This window comes from Falco biarmicus, unplaced genomic scaffold (assembly GCF_023638135.1).
Source record: "Falco biarmicus isolate bFalBia1 unplaced genomic scaffold, bFalBia1.pri scaffold_30, whole genome shotgun sequence".
Lineage (NCBI taxonomy): Eukaryota > Metazoa > Chordata > Aves > Falconiformes > Falconidae > Falco > Falco biarmicus.
In genome coordinates, this window is record NW_026611861.1 from 2056078 (window position 1) to 2074350 (window position 18273).

An 18273-nucleotide genomic window follows, 5' to 3' on the forward strand; every position below is an offset into this window, starting at 1 on the left:
CTGGCAGGCGGCAGAGACCCTGCCCCAGCACACAGCCCCCTGGGCTGCAGGGACCCTGCTGGCAAGGACAGCACTGGGCACCCCTGCCTGCACAGCCACCTTCACAGCCCTGCAGCCGGCCCTGGCACAAGGCAGCCCACATGCCCTGGCCCTCCCACGCTGCAGCAGGGAAGCCCTGCTCTGCAGCACACTGGCCTCCTCCACAGCAAAAGGCTCCCACACGGTCCCACAGGCTGGGGGGGCCCCAGCTGCTGCAGACCCGGCTAGGAACTGCAGAGGCATTGCCCTGCTGCCACACACTTACCGGCTCCAGGGCTCTGCAGATTTCTCCAGCAGGGAGCTCTCAGCAGCCCCCCACAAAGGTCTGCTTTTGAGCTCTCCCTGCCTCCCTCCTCTGCCCCTCTGGGCTCCCTCCAGCTGTCCCTGGGGCTGCAGGGGAACCTGCTGGGCAGCAGGATGAGGCAATCCCTCATGGGCCTTGCCTATCCTGGGGGGACACACTTATTTCCAGCAGTGGCAATTCCCTTACTAGAAAAAGTTTTCTGCAGGAGTATCAACTTTTGTTAACCCATTACTAGAGAGGACACCAGGAAAACTGCAGCAAAGGATCCAAGTACTCCTAAAGGAGCGTGTGTGTATGTGTGTGTCTGGTGGTTCTGCAGGCAGGGGCAGGGAGGATGTCTTCAGTGCTTCAGTAAGCCCTGCAGAGCCCATTTCAGCACTTCATTGCACAGTCCGAGGGCTCAAGACTCAGCTCTCCTTTGCCCAGGCCATGTCTCTGCTCTGAAGCAAAGCCTTTGCACCCCCGGGCTCGGGGACACTTGGTACCAGGTTGCCTTATGGCCAGGCAGAGCTGGGCTGGTGCCACAGCTGGGGGGCTTCAGCCCAGATGTGCAGCAGTGCTTTCATGTTACGACAAGGGGTTTCCTCAGACTCTTGGTTTTTAATGAGCCTGGCAGTTTCCAAAGAGAGACGAGACCCTTGTGTCTGACCAAGCTGCCCACGACCTGTGCTTTGGCAGCCCACTGTATCCGAGGGTGACTCTACCAACCTATCCAGGAACCCCGCTGACAGCATCATTGAGTCAGAGCCCTTAAAACACCTACTCACATCTCCAGAGACTTATAGGAAATGAGCTTCAGCTGAAGATTTTTATTATGCAAGTTTGTGACAGAGTAAGGTTCAAAGAATGCCAGTAATGGTAGGCTGACTGCAAAACACGCTTAAAGCAACACACTGAGCAACAGCTACCGTGAGTTAGTGCTGGCATAAAGTTCTTACCCTATAGGCGTCCCTAGGGGGAACGACAGGTTCAGCCCATCCACTGATCCCAGAAGTTCCCATGGAGTCTCCACTCACTTATCCCCTCATTGTCCACTTTGACACTTCATAGCACGTTGCTTATTCATTTACTTACATGGGATAGGTTACAAGTTTCTCACTCGTGAGGTACGTTAGTGCTCACCCTCAGGCAGCACCACGGAAGGCTTTCACTGACTGCACACGCTCCCCAAGCGGGGTTTTGCCCGCGTTTGAGGGCTGTTTGACATGGAGGTTGCAATCTGTCACTACCACAGTTACCTTTGTCTTACTATTGACTGGGGGTTTTTTGGTTTGTGTTTTTAGGTTTTTTCGGTTTTGTTTTTGTTTTTTTTTATATGTATGAGGGTTGAAAGACCTTACCAGCTTGTCTTCGGCTGTGGCCAGAACTTCCTTGCTTGAATGCTCCTTCCTTTGGCAATGGTGTTCTTTCCACCCCTTGTTCTATGTCACTCATCCTTCCCAAGGTGACTCCCTTGGTCAGAAGTCCCTTCATTCCCAGAGAGTGGGTCCTCACTTGACCTCACTTTGTTCACAGAGGTGTTTATCAGATAGTGAACCACTGAATCATTGTGGTAATTGAGGAGTTTAGAACACCCGCCACCTCCGGACTTATTTCAGTCCTGGCCCAGTTCATTGTATTGACATTTTGGTGGAGCTTGAGTGACTCCAGTCATTCATATTGTTGTTACTGTTTGGTATCCTGTGCCCAGGGAGGTGTAGTAGGACCTTGGAGGTGGGTAACTTTGGCATGGAGGTGTGCATTGGTATTACAGGGAGATTATTTCATCTGAGGAAAGTCCTATCGCCTCAATGGTTGGCTCAGCAGTGGACAGCCTCTCGTAGCTTCTTATGTGACATCAGCTGTGTGGTACCATCAAGTTCCCCTTCCTGCAGGGAGCACAGCAGAGCTTGACGGTGGGGTCTCCACTTGCTCCACCCTCCATTACTCCCATCAGCAGGTGCTGAGATGGCAGGGTGTGTTGCTTAGGGAGCTGTGGTAGAGTAGATTCCGTCCATGACAACCATCCTAAAAGCGATGCAGTTATTTTAGCCTAGAAATCTTTCTATACTGCTAGGCTTCTGTTGGGTCCCAGTTTTCCCTAATTCCAAAGTAATGAGTAATTTTCCCAGAGGCAATTGAAACAGTAGACACAGAAAAAAGTCCCCTCAACCCCACTCTGTAGTGGGGTGAACTGGGAGTGACAATGCTGGAAAGCCCTTTGATGCCATGAGAACGTTTAATCTTTGATCACCCCAAGTTCCTCTTTCCCCCTTGCCATAAGGCAGGACAGACACCTGCAGAGCCCACAGCATAGTCCCTTGCTCCTTGGAACACCCTCAGCCAGACCAACCACAGCTCATGAGAGGGACATCCAAAGGTCTTCCAAAAATCAGAAAGGCCTTTTCAGTGCGGTTTTGATGAGGAAAGCTTGAGGGTTTGTTCAGAGAAATCTCCCCTAACTTGTCACAGTCTTTTCCCTATTGGATAGGTCCCCATTCCCAGAGGCAGCAAATGCCCAGTGGCACCTTCATCGCCCAGTTCCTCCTCCTGGCATATGGAGACCCATGGGAGCTGCAGCTCTTGCACTTCTGGCTCTTCCTGAGCACCTGTCCTGGTTTCAACTGGGATAGAGTTAATTTTCTTCTTCAGTATATGATCTGTTTGGGCTATGATGTGAGAACTATGCTGATAGCACACTCATGTTTTTAGTTGTTGCTGGGCGATGTTTATACTAAGTCAAGGACTTTTTGGTTCCTTGGGCACTGCCAGCGAGAGGGCTGGAGGGGCACTGGATATTGGGAGGGGACACAGCCAGGACAGGTGACCCAGGGTAGCCAAAGAGGTATTCCATACCATATGACGTCATGCTGAGTATATAAACTGGGGGAAGAGAAGGAAGTTGGGAACATCTGGCATTATGGCGTTTGTCTTCCCGAGTAACCATGGCACATGATGGAGCCCTGCTGCCCTGGGGATGGCCGAACACCTGCCTGCCCATGGGAAGTGGGGAATGAATTCCTTGCTTTGTTTGCTTGTGCCCGCGGCTTTTTGCTTTGCCTATTAAGTTGTTCTTATCTCAATCCTTGCGTTTTACATTCCTTCCCGATTTTCATCCCGATCCCTCTGGGTGAGGGAGGGGTGAGCAAGTGACTGCGTGGTGCTTGGTTGCCGGCAAGGGTTAAACCACGACACCACCGACCTGGCTGCCCTCATAACCAACGGCCTCGTCATCACTGCCGTCATCACCTCAACACCCGCATGTATTTCTTCCTCCTCAACCTCTCCCTCCTCGACCCATGTTCCATCTCCACCACTCTCCCCAAAGCCCCAGAGGACCTTTGGTGCAGCTGAACCTCATGTCCAGGAAGGACAAAGTGCTTTGGAATGTGTCCTTGGCAATGGTACCTGTGATCCAGGAACACTGTGGAAATCATTGGTCACCTCATAGAAATTGAATTGAAAATCATTGAGGAACACCTCAACTGCCTCAGCACAGGGATGATAATCAACGGTGCTGGCTAACTGGGGAGGCCCCAGAAGACTGGGGGTTAGTCAAAGTGGTGCCCACCTGCAAGATGGGCAGGAAGGAGGATCTGGAGAACTACAAGCCTGTAAACCCAATCCTTGTGTCAGAGAAGGTCATGGACGACAACTAGGTTGCTCAGGCAAGACTTGCCCTTGTTGAAGCCATGCTGGCTGTGCTGAATTACCTCCCTGCTCACCGTCGGCCTTAGCACAGCTTCTAGGAGGATCTTTTCCATGATCTTCCCAGGCACGGAGCTGATGCTGACAGGTGGCCAGTTCCCAGGGTTCCTCTTTCTACCCTTTTGAAGGATGCGTGCAATGTCTCTCTTTTTCCAGTCACCAAGAACTTCACCTGAGTGACTTGACATTTCCAATAGCATGGAGGGTGGCTTGGCGACTCCATCAGCCAGCTCCCTCAGGACTCAGGCATTCATCTAGTCAGGTCCCACAGACTTACTCATGTTCAGTTCCCCATGTCTGTTGTTACTGGTTTGCCAGTTGTGTTTGTTGGGGGTGCACATTTAATTTGTCCTTCATTCTCTAAGTGACATGCCTAGACCAGTCCTTCTTCTCCTTCTTCTTTGAGTCCCGTGCCATGTTCAGATCCAGCCACACTTTGTCCCTCCTGACACATCCCTACGTAACTGGGCAGCATCCCTATACCCTTTGCAGGATCCATGGCCCTCCTTCCACATCCTCTGCAATTCCTGGATGGACCTCTTCAATCGGGTACATCTGACAGTTGACGGGATGTGTCAGGAAGACTCTCAGAGTTTCTGTAATGCAGAGGAGAAGGAGATGCTCCAGAGGAGGGCTTCCTTGCCACACCATCAGGGGAGAAGGCATGGCGGCTCTCTGCTCCCAGGCACAGCTGCAGGGGTGTGAAGTTGCTGTGTGTGGAACAAGGGGTGCCCAAGGCCGGCTGGGCCGAGTGGGTGGTGGGAGACTAGAATTCATGTTGCTGGTTTGGAGCAGGCACTGAGAACCCAGCTCTCGTTAGCACTTTTCTGAGCTGCTCCTTTGGCCCTGCACACACCAGGATGGCCCTGGGCAGTGCCGTGCTGCCAGGAGGGTGCAGAAGGGCAGAGCTGAGCACAGAGCGGGTGGGATGGCTATGTGAGTCCTGAGTAGCTCGGAGGCATGGGGCCAGAGAAGCAGCTCCAGGCAGGGACAGCTCCAGGCAGCAGAGACGTGGGCAGGCAGCAAGAGGGAGCTGCTCCCAGAAACACTGTGGGAGGGGGGATTCAGGCATCTCCCTGCCATCCCCTGCAGGGCAGGCACCTTCCCTGGAGAAAGCCCCTGCTCTTCTTTACCATCAGCATAGCCTCTGCACTTAGAGCCATGGGCTCGGTCGCCTTCTCCGTGGCCTCACCCCAGAAGGGGAGAAATCACCAAATACCCTCCCAGCTGCCCCATCTGCCTCCACTGGTAGCAGCGCTGCAGCGTTTGTCCATCTTCCCCCCTTCTGTCTCTGCTCCTTGTGCTCTTATCACTCAACTTGGATGCGGCGTGGGACTCAGAAGCACTTGAGAGACCAGCCTGAGGGGTCTTGCCATACAGGTTAGCCTATGGCAGTAAGGTCTCCCAATCGCCTCCTGATACCTAAGCTCCCAGAAGTCCAAAAGAGACACCTCTCACTTCAGGACACCCCACCTTCAGGAGCTGGGTGGCTGCAGGCTGCGCTCCAGAAGGGCACAACTCTCCGGTGGCATTGCTGTGTGATCAGGGAGCCCCATGGAGAAGACACCCCAGGAATGCTGCTGGGTAGCTGTGCACAGGCAGCTGCAATGTGCCCTCTGTGTCCCTGGCTGCAGGGGCAGAGCGGAGATCCTTCTCAGGTATGATGAGGCAGCATGAGGAGTTTGCAGATCGGTACTTGGAAACTGGATGCCTCTGCTCTCAGCAGCGTCCAGTTCCTTCTCTGGGAAGCACTGGGGGTGATAGTCCTGCAGGTCAAGGAGCTGCCAGCACAGGGCAGCTGAAACCAGGGCGGGTGGACAGACTGGCTGTCCTCAGTCCGCACAAAGGGACTGTCTCTTTGCCTCTCAGGGCCCACCTGATGGCACCTGGAGTGCAGCAGGAATGGCAGTGCCAAAACCACTCCTCAGCTGTGGTGGGGCAACCGGAACAAAATACACCGAGAAAAATCCCCTCAACTCCGCTCCATAGTTGGGTGAACACGGGGTGGCAATGCTGTGAAGCCCTTTGATGCCCTGAGTGTATTTAATCCTAGATCACGCCACGTTCCTATTTCGCTACTGCTGTAGGGAAGGACTGACTCCTGCAGAGCCCACAGCAGAGTCTCCTACTCCCTGGAGCACCCTCAGCAAAAACCAACTCATGAGAGATCTAGTAAAGGTCTTCGGGAAAGCAGAGAGGCCTTTTCAGTGGGGTTCCTCTGAGAAATATGTTAGGTTTTGCTCAGCAAAGTCTTGCCTAACCCTTTTCCCTCTCAGACAATCTCTATGCCAGGAAGCACCAGATGCCAAGTGGCGACTCCTTAACCCAGTTCCTCCTCCTGGCATTGGCAGACACGCGGGAGCTGCAGGTCTTGCACTTCTGGCTCTCCTGGGCATCTCCCTGGCTGCCCTCATGGCCAACAGCCTCATCGTCACCACTGTACTGTGCAATCACCTCCTCCACACCCGCATGTCCTTCATCCTCATAACCTCTACCTCCTCGACCTGGGCTCCATCCCCACCATTCTCCCCAAAGCCATGCTCAGTTTCCTGTACGACCAGAGCCATCTCTTACTGAGGATTTGCTGCCCAGCACTTACTGATTCTCTTTTTCATTTCAGCAGAGTATTTTCTTCTCACTGTGATGGCTTATGACTGCTTATGAGATTTGCCATCTACCTCGCAAACCTGACAGCCTGCAGTTGTGCGTGAGGAGCTCCACAGTGGATGTCATTTCCCTCAGCTTTACAAATGTCTTCCCATGGTCTCCCTCAGCGTTGTTCTGCCCAAGTGAGGCCATGACACTCTGGGTGCGAACAGAAAGAGATGAGTAAAACACCAGCTGGATGGTCAGGCTGAGAGAGCAGTGGGGAAGGGCTCACACCCCACCTGGAGGCCACTGGGACATACTGGGGCAGTGTGGGCACCACAGGGGACTCTCCTGCTTACAGTTTAAGAGCTGTAAAGATAATCCAGTGGAGGCAACTCTCACAGTGTTTGTCGGTGGCACCAAACTGAGAGGACCATCCCTGTGCCCTAGGGATGCCATGGAGGGGAACCCTGGCAGGTGGGGTGGCCGCCCTGTCAGGAGCTGCACAGATGCAGGAAGGACCAAGGGCAGAGCCTGCACCTCCCTCGGGTGGACTAACACCCTGCAGCTGCAGGGCCTGGGACCTGCCTGGCTGGGCAGTGTCTGTGCAGAAAAGGCCCTGCTGGTGCTGGGGGACAGAAGGCAAAACACAATCCCACCCCGTGACCTGGTAGCAGAGGCAGCCAGCCGTGCCCTGGAGCGTATGAAGAGGTGCCTTGCCAAGACAGTGAGGGAAATTATATTTTTTCCACATTATCATCACTCATAACACCACATGTAGACCGCTGTGTTAATATTTTGGCCTTGACTGTGGAGGGAAGGAGGGAGGGAGCGGCTGGGTGCTGCTGGGCTTTTGGCCGGAGACAGCCCATTACAACAAGGAAGGTGTGTATGTGGGAGGGAGTTGAGGAAGGAAGGGAGGCAGAAGAATATCCCCAGGACTTGGAGGGCCATGGAGTCATTTCATTGGCCACCCCATTCAGAATGAAGCTGGGAAGTGAGCCTGAAATTCAGAACCAACAAGGTCCATAGACAGGCCAGGCTGTTCCTATGGTTGTGCCTGGAGACCCGCACACCTACAGCACAGGTTGTGCTGGGGCTGAATCTCCTGCCTGGCTTCAATGGCCTCCCGAAGCCACGGACAAAGCTTTGGGTGGAGGCCCCAGGTGAGGCTGGTCAGGGCCAGGAAGGCCTAGGGATGCTCTCAGGGCCCTGCCCCCATGGGATCCCACCTGCCAGTGTCCTCAGCAGGCCAGGTTCTCCTTCCCTCCTGTCCTGGGCTGTGCTCTGCTGCTCTCCATCCACACATGCCTGGGCATCAGGGACACCACAGCTGCATACTACTAGAAGCAAGGTGGCACTGGTCTTCAAATCCCTGAGCATCTTGTCCTCTTTGGGGAGTCCCAGGTGGAGGTGAGCATCAGAGTGGGTGGCCTGGTTGGTCTGGGGGACTCTCCCACAAAGACCTGGGCTCCTGGCATCCTTGCTTACCTGTGCAGTGATCACCAAGGAGACTGATTCCCCCAGAAGAGACAGGCTCTGTGATCCACAGGTTTCCTCAGGTCATTTCAAGAAGACATTGTTCATGCCTCACCCTGACTGTATGACCTGTCGCTCTGTCCTGGCTCGGGCTGGCATGGAGTGCATTTTCTTCACAGCAGCCCTTCTGGTGCTGTGCTTTGCATCTCTTCCCAAGGCAGCGCTGACCACACACCAGTGTTTTGGCCACCGCTGCAGAGTAATCACCAAGGCTTCTCTTTCTCGCACTCTGCCTGCGCTACAAGGAGACTGGGGGGATGCAAGGAGCTTGGGCGGCTGACCCCCAGTGACCACAGGGATATTGCATATCCCAGGACGTTGTGCTCATCAATAACAGCTCGGGGAACGGAGGATGAAAAGAGGACATTTGTGGTCATGGTATTTGTCTTCCCGTGTCACTGACAGATTGCTGAAGAGCAGCTTTTCTGGGGATGGCTGAACCCCTGCTGCCCATGGCAAGGAGTGAGCGAATTGCTCATGTTGCTCTCCTTGCAGACAAAGCTTTTGCTTCTCCTGTCGAACTGTTATTTTCCTGACCTGTGAGTTTTCCTCTGATCCTCTCCCCCATCACGCTGGGCATGGAAGGGGTCAGTGAGCAACAGATGCTGGGCATTTGCGTGCTGGCCAGTGTCAAACCACAACTAATTCCTCCCTCAGTGCCACCCTGGCTGCTCTCCCCTTTGATCCACACTCAAGCTCTCACCCAACCTCATTGCCTGTCCAATACAAGAGCTCCATGTATCTGAGCTGCCCTGAAATCGCACAGAGCGTCCCCCTCCCCTCATCTTTCCCGTAGGTCTCCCCCACAGACCTTGTGTCTCCATCCCCTACCAAAGGCGTGGGAGCTGCCCTGCCCCTCCTCAGCGCTTACGCCACTGATGTCACAGCTCTGTGGTGGCACAGGGGTCTCCTGCTGCCCGCGCCCCAGGCGGTGGGCTCTGGGGCCCATGTGGGCTGCAGTACCTCAGGTGTGGCACCAGGGCCAAGGGCAGGCTTGTCACACGGACACCGGTACCCAGGGATGGGAGCCCTTGTGTGGGAGGGGTTTGCTGCCCAGCAGAGGATGCTGGAGCGGGTGGCAGGGGGCAGCAGAAGGATGAAGGACGTTCCCACCACGAGAGCAAGGCCTGCAGTCCCCGAGGCCAGAGGGCAACAGGCCTGGGCTGCGCAGCCCTGGCAGGAGAGGGCTTTGCTCTCCCAGGTGACTCTGTAGCACCCTGCGGCCTGTGCCAGAGCTGAAGCTCATCTCCAGGATGGGCAAGATGCTGCTGCTGGTGCTGAGCGAGCCCCTGGGGGAGGCCAGCCCGTGATCCAGCCCTCCTGGGGCTATCCTGCTGGTGGCAGGCTGGCCAGAGAGCAGCTCTGCAGAGAAGAACCTTTGGGTGCCAGAGGACAAGCAGCTGAGCAGGAGCCATCGATGCACCCTCATGGCAAAGGCCAACGGCCCCCTGGGCTGCATTAGGAAAAGCATCGCTGGCTGATGGGGGGAGGTGACCCTTCCCCTCCTCTCAGCACTGCTGAGGCCACATCTGGAGTGCCGTGTCCAGGGCTGGGCTTCCCAGAGCAAGGGAGTTGTTGACCTACTAAAGTCCTGCAAAAGGCCACCAAGCTTCTTGAAGGGACTGGAACATGGCTCCCAGGAAGACAGGGTGAGAGATCTACAACTGTTCAGTCTGGAGAAGAAAAGGCTCTGAGAGTCTTATTAATGTATGCAGCATTCCATGTGAGCCAAGGTAACACTTTTTGAACTGAGGATGTTCAACCACTGCAGGTAGTTGCCAAGAGTGGTTATGGAATGTCCACCCCTTGACATATTCCAAACCTACCGAGCCAAGGCCCTGTACCACCGGCTTGAGCTGGCCGTGCCTCTCCTAGCAGGTTTCACTGGGTAATCTCCAGAGGTCCCTTCCAATGTCAACGTTCTCTGTCATCCTCTGAGTTTCAAGGACACAAGCAAGACAGAATGAAATGAACAATGCATACCCTTGACCGCAAAGATGGCAGGGTCTATGGAGAGGACCCACGCTGGAGCAGGGCAGAAGTGTGATGAGGAAGGAGCAGCAGCGGTTTCCTGTGCCATCAACCCTCTTCAACATCCCCCCTACACCTCTCAGGGTGTGCTTGTGTAGGTGAATTGGGATCAATGGAGTAATTTAGCCCTGGGAGAAACTGGGGAATGGTCTTCAATGTTTTGGTCATTCTTTCTCACAATTAACATCTTGTTTTAATTGGCAATGAATGAAATTGATCTTTGGCAGGACAACAAATCTATGGCTATGACAGGGATCGGTAAGTAGTCTCTCTGCCTGTACCTTGACTCAGAAGCATCACTGGTTTATTTTCTCCCTTTGTACTGTTGAGTCAGGGGAGCAGATGAACAGCTGGGTGGCTGGCTGGGTGCTGGCCATGGTTAACCCTCCACAGGACTACCATGAGCCTACAGTGGGGCTCCCCCGCACAAGAAAGACCCTGCCAGACTGGAGCAAGTCCTGCAGAAGCCAGAAGGATGGTTGGGACCTGGATCATGTTATGGACAAGGAGAGGCTGAGAAACTGGGTTTTATTTGAGATAACATCGAGAGTGAAAGACTGGACCCAGGCCAGTTGGTGGGATTACTGCAGTCAGTGGTTTACTTCACTATTTGTCAAAGCAAAGCCGTGAGGACATGATCTGGCTGGAGGTGTCTGACCACAGCCTTGGCTGAGTGGCCAACTGTGGCAAGAGCTATGGGACTTGTGTGTAACCAGTGACAGTAGGAAAGTGGCTCCATTTACATTTAGAGTTGCAATGGAGTTGGGTATCACTGAGCCACTAAGGATGACAGAGCTGACCATGCAGCAAATGTTCCTCGTAGCGACTGGGGTGTACAACAAGCAAAGGAAACGACTGATGCTTAGGACATCTTGGGGCACCTGGGGCAGCTTCCCCTGGGTATCCAGGGAACATAGCACTGAGCAGAGCCCTGTGTCCCACCCGATTACTGCCTTGCTTCCTTCACCGTGACCCAAGGATTTGCACCAGGACACCCTGCCGTGTGCCCCCACCCTGTTATTTGCCCCAACTTTGCACACTCACACAGCTGAGCTCTACACGGGTGCTTTACTCTCCTGGGAAGTTGATAGATATCTCCACTACACAAGCCCCTTAAATTACAGAGATGTGACACAGGAGTCCAGCTGCACCATCCTGGATGCAAACGTACAAAAGCCAGGCTGGTCAGGCAGGCTGGGTTCATGCTATTGAGAAAGTGGAGTGCATGCAAACATTCTAGGAGAAACACAATTGTGACATTAAAAGCGCTAAATGCACAGGAAGTTCCAGAGATGACCTGCAAATGCCTTGTGAGGAGATTCAGGCAGTTCAGTGCTGCTGAGAGACACCTGACTGCATCAGCTTCTTCAGTGCGTCCTTCAGCTCCTGGTTCCTCATGCTGTAGATGAGGGGGTTCACTGCTGGAGGCACCACCAAGTACAGAACTGACACCACCAGGTCCAGGGATGGGGAGGAGATGGAGGGGGGCTTCAGGTGGGCAAACATGGCAGTGCTGAGAAAGAGGGAGACCACGGCCAGGTGAGGGAGGCACGTGGAAAAGGCTTTGTGCCGTCCCTGCTCAGAGGGGATCCTCAGCACAGCCCTGAAGATCTGAAGGTAGGACGGAACAATGAAAACGAAACATCCACAGACTAAACAGGAACTAGCCACAATAAGCCCCACTTCCCTGAGGTAGGTGTGTGAGCAGGAGAGCTTGAGGATCTGTGGGATTTCACAGAAGAACTGTCCCAGGGCATTGCCTTGGCAGAGCGGCAGTGACAGTGTATTGGCCGTGTGCAGCGCAGCATAGAGAAACCCACTGGCCCAGGCAGCTGCTGCCATGCGGACACAAGCTCTGCTGCCCAGCAGGGTCCCGTAGTGCAGGGGCTGGCAGATGGCCACGTAGCGGTCATAGGCCATGACGGTGAGGAGAGAACACTCTGCTGAAAGGAAAAAGACAATCAGGAAGAGCTGTGCAGCACATCCTGAGTAGGAGATGTCCCTGGTGTCCCAGAGGGAGTTGGCCATGGCTTTGGGGAGAGTGGTGGAGATGGAGCCCAGGTCGATGAGAGAGAGGTTGAGTAGGAAGAAGTACATGGGGGTGTGCAGGTGGTGGTCGCACACTACTGTGATGATGGTAAGGCCATTGGCCATGAGGGCAGCCAGGTAGATGCCCAGGGAGAGCCAGAAGTGCAAGAGCTGCAGCTCCCGCGTGTCTGCCAATGCCAGGAGGAGGAACTGGGTGATGGAGCTGCTGTTGGACATCTGCTGCCTCTGGGATTTGGAACCTGCTCAAGGAGGAAAAGTAGTGAAAAGTCAGGCAATTCTTCTGTTAAGGCAAGTGAAAGCCGTTTCTCCTAGATGCGCCCCTGGTGCCACATGTCCCCCCTCTGCCGTTCCTAGGAGAGCTCCCTTCTGAGCCGTGGCTGGAGCTGTGCTGAGTGATGGCCGAGTGTGCTGTGAGGAGAGGGGCTGTGCCCGCTGGCTGCCCAGCAGTGAGCCCTGCTCTGCAGCAGGAGCTTCATGGGAACCGTGGGGGCAGGGGCCAGTCCTGGCCTTGCACTGGCTCAGCCCAAATTGCTCCCAGCGCAGAAGGGCCTGTCAGCATCGGCTCTGCCCGTGCTGAGCAATGGCCATGGCCAGAGTCAGGTCAGGAGGGCTTTGTGCTGTGCTCAGGGAGAGCAGAGTGAGTGCTGAGAGGCAAGGGGACTGTCTGTGCCTTAGGGCAGAGGCAGGGACTCTGCTCTCTCCATCCCTCTCCTTCCCAGCTGCCCGGCAATTGCTCCTTTCTTAGATGGAGAGTGATCACACTGCCATGTTACCCTGACAAGCAGCCAGGCACTGCTGAGAGCAGAGGGATCCACTGCAGAGAAAAGAATGCCTCATCCCTTACCGAAGGCTCAGCACCACACTGCTATCCAAGGACACCGAGGGCTCACCGTGTGCCCTGGAAGCAGCATAGACCTTGGGTGGACACCCCAGAGAGATGTTTAAAGGGTTCCGACCATGTGAACTTCTTGAAAGAGAGTCAGCTCCTTCCCCAGCCTCACAGACTGCATTGCCCACAGCATCACAGGTTTGGGGAAAGCTGGGACACCTCCTTGCCGAGGACATGTCTGCACAGGAGGACCCACAAGGTCTGCGCCTGAGCCGGCAGCTGAAACCCCTATTGCCAGAGAGCCTGTCTGCAATGCCAATAGCATCTGAGCAAGGCCAGGAGAGAGACAAAGGGACACTCGGGAACTCCTTCCCCTTCCCCAGCCCGGCACACCACCTCCCACACAGCAGCAGTGCAGGGCAGTCACCCTCAGGCGGTGCTCAGCGAGAAATGGCACCGTGGCAGCAGGAGAGATGCACTTCATCCCTTCTGCTGCTCTGCTGGACCAGGAGCTGTTGAAACACATGGAACCAACGGTCTAAAGGCTGTGCTGGGTGGGAGAGGAGAGCAGAGGTGTGTTGCTCAGGGAAGGCACCTGCACGGCAGACCATGGCCAGGAGGTGCCCCTATCTGCCCTGCATCAGGGTCCCCCTCAGCATCTCCCCCCCTCCCTGCCCAGGGCTCTGCTGCCTGCAGCTGTCCCTGCCAGCAGCTCTTTCTCTGGCCCCAGGGCTCTTCCCTGCCAGCGCTCACAGAGCCCAGCTCAGCCCCTCTGTGCCCAGCTCTGCCCTGCAGCCGCTCTCTGTCTGCACAGCTGGAAGAACAGCTCCCCCAGAGCCTGAGGGAAAAGGAGAGCTGATGCTGGTTTCATCTGCAGCGTGCTGGGGAGGGAAGGCACTTGCTCAGCTTCCTCATCAACCTTCTCTGTGATGCTTTCAGCATCTCAGCCGCGGCTCTGACCTGCACAGCTGAGTTTCCATTGCCACCAAGAAGAGACACAGAAAAGCGGCAGCAGAGATTCAGGCAAGCACAGAGCCAAGCAGGAAAGCCCTGCCGCGAACGTGCTCATGGAAAGTCCCCTTGGAAATGACCTGGAGATGTGAACAGCTCTGATATATGCAGCACCAACACAAAATCAGTCAGACCTTCTCCTGCTGGGGGTCGGTCCTTCCACACATCCTCTGTGCTCTGGCCCTACACAAACCTGCCTGTCTACAGAGCACTGGCTGGGTACAGGTTCCTTGTTTGCAGGTAGAATAATGGTCAGGTGAGACTGAGCCTGGTGGATCCAGCAAAGGCAAAGCTCCTTTTGTCCGTGGGATAGGAGTCACTGAATGCACATAGGAAGACTCAAATAAAACCCTCTGATATTTCAAAGTTACGATTCAGGAGTCTAGGGGACTTGTCCTTATTAAGAACTCCTTTATCATGTATTCCATCGCATTCCCATAGAGTAAAAAACTAAAAACAGAGACTCAAAAAAGTACTTTACCTTTATATTAACCTTGCTTTGTACTTCTTTTTGAAACCACCAATGGAAAATATTCTGGCAGTGAGCTGAATCTGTGAGCAGCCCTGAAGCACACAACACCCTCTTAACAACAGATAAGCACTTCCTTGTGTGGGGTCACTGCTTGCACACACAGCTTCTCCCCGCAGCCGCACGGGAGCCCCCCGGCAGGCTGAGAGCTGCCCCTGGCAGGCGGCAGAGCCCCTGCCCCAGCACACAGCCCCCTGGGCTGCAGGGACCCTGCTGGCAAGGACAGCCCTGGGCACCCCTGCCTGCACAGCCACCTTCACAGCCCTGCAGCCGGCCCTGGCACAAGGCAGCCCACATGCCCTGGCCCTCCCACGCTGCAGCAGGGAAGCCCTGCTCTGCAGCACACTGGCCTCCTCCACAGCAAAAGGCTCCCACACGGTCTCACAGGCTGGGGGGGGCCCCAGCTGCTGCAGACCCGGCTAGGAACTGCAGAGGCATTGCCCTGCAGCCACACACTTACCGGCTCCAGGGCTCTGCAGATTTCTCCAGCAGGGAGCTCTCAGCAGCCCCCCACCAAGGGCTGCTTTTGAGCTCTCCCTGCCTCCCTCCTCTGCCCCTCTGGGCTCCCTCCAGCTGTCCCTGGGGCTGCAGGGGAACCTGCTGGGCAGCAGGATGAGGCAATCCCTCATGGGCCTTGCCTCTCCTGGGGGGACACACTTATTTCCAGCAGTGGCAATTCCCTTACTAGAAAAAGTTTTCTGCAGGAGTATCAACTTTTGTTAACCCATTACTAGAGAGGACACCAGGAAGACTGCAGCAAAGGATCTAAATACTCCTTAAGAAACCTGTATCTGTGTCTGCTTCTGGTGGATTTACAGTCAGGAGTTGGTTTTACAGACAGGAGCAGGTTTTACAGAGAGGATGTCTTCAGAGCTTCAGTAAGCCCTGCAGAGCCCATTTCAGCACTTCATTGCACAGTCCGAGGGCTCAAGACTCAGCTCTCCTTTGCCCAGGCCATGTCTCTGCTCTGAAGCAAAGCCTTTGCACCCCCGGGCTCGGGGACACTGGGTACCAGGTTGCCCGGGAACCAGAAGGACAGACCACCTCCCCTCACTGTGCACTCACCCACAGGCAATCCTCTTGCCTCACAGACCTCACTCTGTTCCACCGGAGGGCAGCAAAAATGCTCTGCTTTTCTGACATCCGAGAATATGCAACAGGAGAGATGGGGGGGAGCTGTGAAAAAAACTAAAGCTCTCTTACAATGCCTTCACCCTTCCCGTTCCTTAGCACTGGCGCTGCAGGCGCTGACCAGCCCTTCTGCGTTGGCACTGGTTTCAGAGGACAAAGTTAAACACCAGGACTGGTCCCTGCCCCCACCCACTGCTGCAGAGTGGGGCTGGCTGGTCAAGAGCCCGTGGGCAGATGCCCAGCTCTTCATCACCCACACGGCCAGCACCAAGCAGGGCTGCAGCCGCACAGCTGCAGGAAGGTCTCCGAGAAAAGAGAGGGATGTCTGTGTGTGATGGGGGGATGGTCTGTGGGAAATGGCTTTGATTTTGCTTGCAGAAGTCTCCCCTAAATTATCACTGTCTTTTTCTCCTGTGACAGGACCATATGCCCAGAGGCAGCACATGTCCAACAGCAGCTCCATCACCCAGTTCCTCCTCCTGGCATTGGCAGACACGCGGGAGCTGCAGCTCTTGCACTTCTGGCTCTCCCTGGGCATCTACCTGGCTGCCCTCATGGCCAACGGACTCATCATCACAGTATGTGACCACCACCTGCACACCCCATGTACTTCTTCCTCCTCAAACTCTCCCTCATCGACCTGGGCTCCATCTCCACCACTCTCCCCAAAGCCATGGCCAACTCCCTCTGGGACACCAGGGACATCTCCTACTCAGGATGTGCTGCACAGCTCTTCCTGATTGTCTTTTTCCTTTCAGCAGAGTGTTCTCTCCTCACCGTCATGGCCTATGACCGCTACGTGGCCATCTGCCAGCCCCTGCACTACGGGACCCTGCTGGGCAGCAGAGCTTGTGTCCACATGGCAGCAGCTGCCTGGGCCAGTGGGTTTCTCTATGCTGCGCTGCACACGGCCAATACACTGTCACTGCCGCTCTGCCAAGGCAATGCCCTGGGACAGGTCTTCTGTGAAATCCCACAGATCCTCAAGCTCTCCTGCTCACACACCTACCTCAGGGAAGTGGGGCTTATTGTGTCTGGTGCCTCTTTATTCTTTGGCTGTTTTGTTTTCATTGTTCTGTCCTATGTGCAGATCTTCAGGGCTGTGCTGAGGATCCCCTCTGAGCAGGGACGGCACAAAGCCTTTTCCACGTGCCTCCCTCACCTGGCCGTGGTCTCCCTCTTTCTCAGCACTGCCATGTTTGCCCACCTGAAGCCCCCCTCCATCTCCTCCCCATCCCTGGACCTGGTGGTGTCAGTTCTGTACTTGGTGGTGCCTCCAGCAGTGAACCCCCTCATCTACAGCATGAGGAACCAGGAGCTGAAGGACGCACTGAAGAAGCTGATGCAGTCAGGTGTCTCTCAGCAGCACTGAACTGCCTGAATCTCCTCACAAGGCATTTGCAGGTCATCTCTGGAACTTCCTGTGCATTTAGCGCTTTTAATGTCACAATTGTGTTTCTCCTAGAATGTTTGCATGCACTCCACTTTCTCAATAGCATGAACCCAGCCTGCCTGACCAGCCTGGCTTTTGTACGTTTGCATCCAGGATGGTGCAGCTGGACTCCTGTGTCACATCTCTGTAATTTAAGGGGCTTGTGTAGTGGAGACATCTATCAACTTCCCAGGAGAGTAAAGCACCCGTGTAGAGCTCAGCTGTGTGAGTGTGCAAAGTTGGGGCAAATAACAGGGTGGGGGCACGCGGCAGGGTGTCCTGGTGCAAATCCTTGAGTCACGGTGAAGGAAGCAAGGCAGTGATCGGGTGGGACACTGTCACAACGGAGGGAAGACACAGTCACTCATTATGAGTGATCAGCAGACTTCGTTTATTGTCTCTTACAGTCACCTTTTATGCCTTCTTATAATTAGCTCATACATATTACAAAAGTTAAGCTCATTATTGGTTAGTTGCCTAAATACCAAGTCCGCCCCTAGTTTCTCTTCTGTAGTTATCTGTTCCCACCTGCAACATTCTTTTCCCACCGAAATCTTCCTGTTATTGTGTAACAAGGACAGCCAAAGACAGTGTATTTTGCTTTACTTCAGATAAGCTGAGAGCGATGTGCATTTTTGTCCAGCCAGCTGGACTATGTCTATGTGACCCTTTTCAGCTAGCCAGTTATCCACAGGACACAGGGCTCTGCTCAGTGCCATGTTCCCTGGATACCCAGGGGAAGCTGCCCCAGGTGCCCCAAGATGTCCTAAGCATCAGTCGTTTCCTTTGCTTGTTGTACACCCCAGTCGCTACGAGGAACATTTGCTGCATGGTCAGCTCTGTCATCCTTAGTGGCTCAGTGATACCCAACTCCATTGCAACTCTAAATGTAAATGGAGCCACTTTCCTACTGTCACTGGTTACACACAAGTCCCATAGCTCTTGCCACAGTTGGCCGCTCAGCCAAGGCTGTGGTCAGACACCTCCAGCCAGATCATGTCCTCACGGCTTTGCTTTGACAAATAGTGAAGTAAACCACTGACTGTAGTAATCCCACCAACTGGCCTGGGTCCAGTCTTTCACTCTCCATGTTATCTCAAATA

General features: G+C 54.6%; 2 protein-coding genes across 2 annotated transcripts; one reads left to right on the forward strand and one right to left on the reverse strand.

Moving 5' to 3' along the window:
- Positions 1–8811: 8811 nt before the first annotated feature.
- On the reverse strand, positions 8812–12463 carry LOC130143473 (olfactory receptor 14C36-like). The gene is made up of 2 exons (XM_056326156.1): positions 11544–12463; positions 8812–8890 (listed from the first exon to the last, which is right to left on the reverse strand). The coding sequence occupies exons 1-2, from the start codon at positions 12452–12454 to the stop codon at positions 8812–8814; spliced, it is 990 nt and encodes a 329-aa protein (XP_056182131.1). The 5' UTR covers positions 12455–12463.
- Positions 12464–16555: 4092 nt separating this feature from the next.
- On the forward strand, positions 16556–17239 carry LOC130143474 (olfactory receptor 14C36-like; the record flags this gene model as incomplete). The annotated part of the gene is made up of 2 exons (XM_056326157.1): positions 16556–17020; positions 17204–17239. Coding segments are annotated over 2 exons (501 nt in total), but the record flags the coding sequence as incomplete, so codon positions are not given.
- Between the last annotated feature and the right edge of the window lie 1034 nt (positions 17240–18273).